The 4,972-nt window shown below is 62.5% G+C and overlaps 1 protein-coding gene across 2 annotated transcripts; it reads right to left on the reverse strand.

The window, feature by feature from the left end:
- Positions 1-375: 375 nt before the first annotated feature.
- Positions 376-4,645, reverse strand: NKX6-1 (NK6 homeobox 1). Of its 2 annotated transcripts, none has more exons than XM_054824421.1 (3): positions 3,460-4,645; positions 2,645-2,746; positions 376-1,542 (listed from the first exon to the last, which is right to left on the reverse strand). In XM_054824421.1, the coding sequence occupies exons 1-3, from the start codon at positions 4,067-4,069 to the stop codon at positions 1,241-1,243; spliced, it is 1,014 nt and encodes a 337-aa protein (XP_054680396.1). In that variant the 5' UTR covers positions 4,070-4,645; the 3' UTR covers positions 376-1,240. The 2 variants fall into 2 exon arrangements, with proteins under 2 accessions (XP_054680396.1, XP_054680395.1); XM_054824420.1 differs by having other exon boundaries at positions 2,645-2,817.
- Between the last annotated feature and the right edge of the window lie 327 nt (positions 4,646-4,972).

Raw genomic sequence — 4,972 nt, forward strand, 5'->3', positions numbered from 1 at the left:
AACCGCTCCGGGGGCCGGGCGGAAACTCTGCCTGCCCGCTCACGGAGGGGCCGGCGCGGGCAGGAGCCGCCAGCCTTGTCCCCAAACGAACCGCAGTTTATTTTATTTGTATTCTTCTTCAACCTCCACAACAAAGTGGACAACTTCCATCCTTAAAAAAAAAAAAAAAGAAAAAAGAAAAAAAGAAAAAAACCCCAAACACACCCCCCAAAAAAAACTAGTACTGAGATTGAACAAAAGATCCTGAAAATTATCTCTTTTTTTTTTTCCCCCCTCCTCTTGTACCGTGGTTTCATTATTTAATCTCTGATGAGATCAGGTTATCTGTACCCTTTAGTGAAGGCAGCAGACGTCTTTAAACTGGTTTAATTGATTTATCGTTTTTTTTTAAACAGAAAGTGCATTACATTTAACTGGTCTTGCAAAGGGTTTTTCTTCTCTTTACAAACCGAATTATTTTTAATATAAATTAATAAATGTTAAGATGCTATATCACGATATATCATCGTTATTAGCTTAAAAAAAAGAAAGCAATTTACATTCTATAGTATTCCGTATGATACAAAAGAAAACACACTTTAAATTCAATTACAGCAACTAAATGAATTTTATATTTTGACTGAAAGTGGTTGTGACAATTCCCACCAGCTACTTTTTCAACACGCGGTTGATTGGAAACGGTGTAAGTGAAAGCAAACTCTGTCCCTTCGCCCTCTCCCCCCTCCCTCTGCACGACGACCGCAACAGAAAGTGTTTCAAAAATACTAATAAATAGCACGCGGGGCCGCTGCAGTTTCGGCCCGAGGGAGGGGCCGGTGGCAGCCACGGCGGTTTTTTTCCTCGGCGGCCCCGCCGCCGCCCGTCTCGGGGCTCAGGCGGTGCCGCCGGTGCCGCCCGGCGGCGGGGAGCACGGGTCGGCACGGGCCGGGCGGGGGGGCGGCAACCCCAGCCCCCGCTGTACAAAAAAAGAAGGTATTTTACATTTTAAATATTCACAGTAAGGAACGCCTATGGTCGCGGTGACTCACGGTTTATTTACAAAGAGCCGGCAACAGGCGGCCGCCGCACCGCCGGGAGCGGGATTAGGGCCGGGGCAGCCCCCGCCGCTCCCCGCCACCCGCAACCCTACAATAACACGCGGCGCCGGGGGACGGGCGCTCCCGCTGGGGGGCCCGCTCCGCCGCAGTCCTCTCTGCTCCCCCTCCGGCTTCTTCTCCTCCTCCTCCCGGGCGCGTAGAGTCTAGAAAAATAGATCTGTACATCTCCGAAAGCGGCGGCAGGCTGAGTGGGCTAGGCGGAGGCCTCCCCCTCGGGGGGGTGCAGCAGCATCCCGCCGCCCCCCGGCTTGTGTTTCTTCAGCAGCTGCGTGATCTTCTCGTCGTCTGAGTTGGGGTCCAGGGGCTTGTTGTAGTCGTCGTCCTCCTCCTCGTTCTCCGAGGCGCCCTTCAGCCTCTCCGTCTCCGAGTCCTGCTTCTTCTTCGCCGTCGCCATCTCCGCCGCGTGCTTCTTCCGCCACTTGGTCCGTCGGTTCTGGAACCAGACCTGTCCCCGCCGCCACCGTCACCATCACCGGCACCGCCACCCGCGACCGCTCGCCCCCCGCCGGCGCGGTGGAGCCGTGCCGCCCCCGCCCCGCTGCCCTGCCCTTCCCCGTCCCTAGCGTGCGGCGGTGACTCCCTCTTTGCCAGCGATCAGACAACTTCCCCGCCAACGAAAAGCAGCCGAGCCCCGCGGCACTGCGCTCCCCGCAGCCGGAGCCACCGGTCCCGGCACGGGTGCGAACAGCCGCCCCCTGCCTTCCTGCCCAGGGGGCGAAAACACACATTTCGGGCTAAATCCTTCCCCGGCCACCCCTGCCCTGCCAGATGTATTTATTCTCTGGCAGGGCGCTGCCAGAGGAGGGGGTTATTTTCATCGTAGAGCCTGCAATAATTTATTCGCAGCCATTGGGACATATTTGCAGTGACAAAGGAGGGTCTCTAGATCAGTCCGAAAGCGTGAGAACCGCCGAGAGGCCCCTCTGGCCGAGCCCGCCTCGTCTCCCTGCGCCCGCGGAGCAAACGCCTCCCCGCATGTCCCAGAGGGCTCGGCCCGGTCTCCCGACTCCTCACACGTCCGCTTTGCCCACAGCTCAGAATTTAACTAAAACGGGGAGTTTGGGACGGGACAGAGTGAGTGGGGTGCGCGATCCCTGTCCGACAGCCCGGAGCTGAAGGAGCCAGGGGGTGTTGTGTGGAGTGCGAGCCAGAGACGCTACGCCCTGAAACCCCCGCCTCCCCCGTGCTTTCCCAGCACGGCGGCCACCCCCGTGGCGTTCAGGCTGAACGCATCGGGCTTCTCAGTCTTGCCTGGGTTTGTTTGGTTTGGGTTTTTTTTGGTTTTTTTTTGTTTGGTTTTTTTTTAATAATGCTTTAAAATATCCTTCTCAGCCCAGCCAGTAAACTAATAAAGGGGGAATTGCTGGTAAGTGCCGGGGAAGCCCTCGCCATATGCCTGCCGGCTCGGCCACCCCGGCCTGCTGCATCTCCGGCCGCCTGAAACGGACCCGATTTCCACGGCGTGGCCCTTTTGTTCCCCGGTCCGAGCGGGGCGCTTTGCGCTCCCCCAGCTCCGCACCGCTCCGTGCGTGAGCCGTTCCTCTCACCTTGACTTGGCTCTCCGTCATCCCCAGCGAATAGGCCAGCCGGGCTCGCTCCGGGCCCGCCAGGTATTTCGTCTGCTCGAAAGTCTTTTCCAGGGCGAAAATCTGCTGGCCAGAAAAAGTGGGTCTGGTATGTTTTCTCTTTCCGTCCTTATCCAGCAAAATTGAGCCTTGATCTGGCGTGGGGGGAGAGAAAGGGAAGGCACGGACAGACACGTTAATCTACGGATTTGGGAAAGCGCTTCGCTCTCAAGTGGCCCTGGGGGACGGGAGGGGTTTCTCTCCGCGGGGGGGTCTGTAACAAAACTGCTGCCTGGACAACGCCGCGGCGCCGTCCTCCCGGCTCCCCCTGAATATTTTTCCTTTAAGGATCGAAAATCTGAGCGGGCAAACGATATTGTTTTCTAGAAAAGCTGCACCCAGTGCAAGCGGGCGGTAACGGAAAGTCTTGCTCGGGGAAAGTTTGTGCGCGCCCCTAAAACCAGCCCCGGCCCCGAGAGTCCCCAGCGGGGACGGTAAAAGCAGGCAGCAGCGCGGCCGTCTTCCCCCGAGAGGGCAACTCTTTTCGCCTGCAATAACCGACATTTTACAGGGTTTCGCGCCGACTGAGGAGGAGGGAGAGAGCAAAGCAAACTTAAGAAACAAAAGAAAGCGAGGACAAGCCAGCCCCCTCGGCCACGGCCCGGCCCGGGAGTGGGGGGCGCGGGAGGATCTCGCCGAGATGCTGGGGCGTGGGGACTCCCCAGCACCGGGAGCGGGCTCCCGCTGGGGCTTCCCGGGCCTGCTCCCCCCGCTGCCCCGCGATGCTCGGTACTCACGGGGGGCGCAGGCGAGGCGGGCGTCCCTCCAGGGCGGGCTCTGCATCACTCCCGGCCAGAAGATGGGCGTCCGGCCGGGCAGCTCGGCCAGCGGCTTGGGGTAGCGCCCGGCGGCCACAGCGGCGGCAGCGGCGGCGGCACCGGGGCTGAAGTAGAGGGCGGGCGGCGGCGGCGGCGGGGGGCTGAGGCTGCCGAAGCGGGGCAGCCCGGCCAGCAGCCCGGCGGGCGCCGCCGAGGAGGCAGAGGGCGAGGCGGAAGCGAGCGCGGCGCCCGGCAGGGGCATGGAGGGCCGGCTGAGGATGTCGTTGATGCCATGCGGGGTGGCGGCCGAGAGCTGCGGCGGGGCCGAGCCCAGCGCCGAGAGCCCGCCCGCGGCGGCGGCGGAGGCGGCGGGCGCCTTGAGGCCGGGGGAGCCGAGCGGCGGCGAGGGCGAGGCGGAGGCGGGTGAGGCGGAGGCGGAGGAGGAGGAGGCGGGCCCGGCGGGCAGGGGGTACGCGGGGTACAGCGGCGCCTTCATCTCGGCCATGCTGTGCAGGGCGGCCAGCGGCGGGCTGCCCAGCAGGAAGGCGCCCTGCCGGGGCGCGCCGTCCATCTGCCCCAGCGCCAGCATCCCCGCGCCGCCGCCGCCGGGCCGGGGCGGGGGGCCTGGCCGGCCCCTAGTGCCGCGGGGCCCCGGCGGCCGGGCCGGGGGTGCCGCCCGCACCGGCGCCACGCATCCAGTCCGCGGGGGCCGCCGCCTCTAGCGGGGAGCTGCGCGCCCGAGCGGCGGCCCCGCCGCCCCGCCGGGCATCAGGGCAGCGCCTCGGCGGCCGCTCCCGAGGAGAAAAGCGATGTTGCTGTCGGCGGGTGTATATATACGTGTATATGCGCAGGGTCCGTGCGTATACGCGTATATATCTCCTCTCTCTGTGCCTGCGAGGAGCTGGGGGCTCACAGCGGCGCGGGGGCCGCGCTCGCCGCCCCTGCCTCCTCCCCGGCGCCCCGCATCCCTCCCGGCGCTGTTCCCACTGGCTGGCTGCCGGCGCGGCTGTCGGGGCTGAAGGCGCGGGCGAGGCTCGGGACGCACTGCCGCGCCGCCCCGCTCCCTGCCTCCTTTAGCGGGGGCACGGCCGGCAGCGGGCGCGGCGGCGGCGGCGGCGGGCGGGGGCGGGGCGGCGGCCGGCCCTGCCCACCCGCGCCGCGCCCGCCTTGCCGCCAACTTCGCTCTCGCCTTGGTCTCCTCTCCTGTGCTTTTCTTCTATTTCCCCCTCTTCTCTCTTCTCCTCTCCTTTTCCCTTTCGTTTTCCGTCTCCTTTTCCCTCTCCGTTTTCTCTTTTTTACTTTCTTTTTTCCTTTCTCTTTCTCCTCTTCCTTTTTCCTCTCCCTTTTTCTTACCCTTTTCCCTTTCTCTTTTTCCTTTCCTTTTTCTTACCCTTTTCCCTCTCCCTTTTCCCTTTCCCCTTTTTCTCTCCCTTTTCCCTCTCACTTGTCCCCCTCCCTTTTTCCTGTTCTTTTTCCATTACTTTGCCTTTTC

The sequence above is a fragment of the Grus americana genome, chromosome 4 (assembly GCF_028858705.1).
Source record: "Grus americana isolate bGruAme1 chromosome 4, bGruAme1.mat, whole genome shotgun sequence".
Taxonomy (NCBI): Eukaryota; Metazoa; Chordata; class Aves; order Gruiformes; family Gruidae; genus Grus; species Grus americana.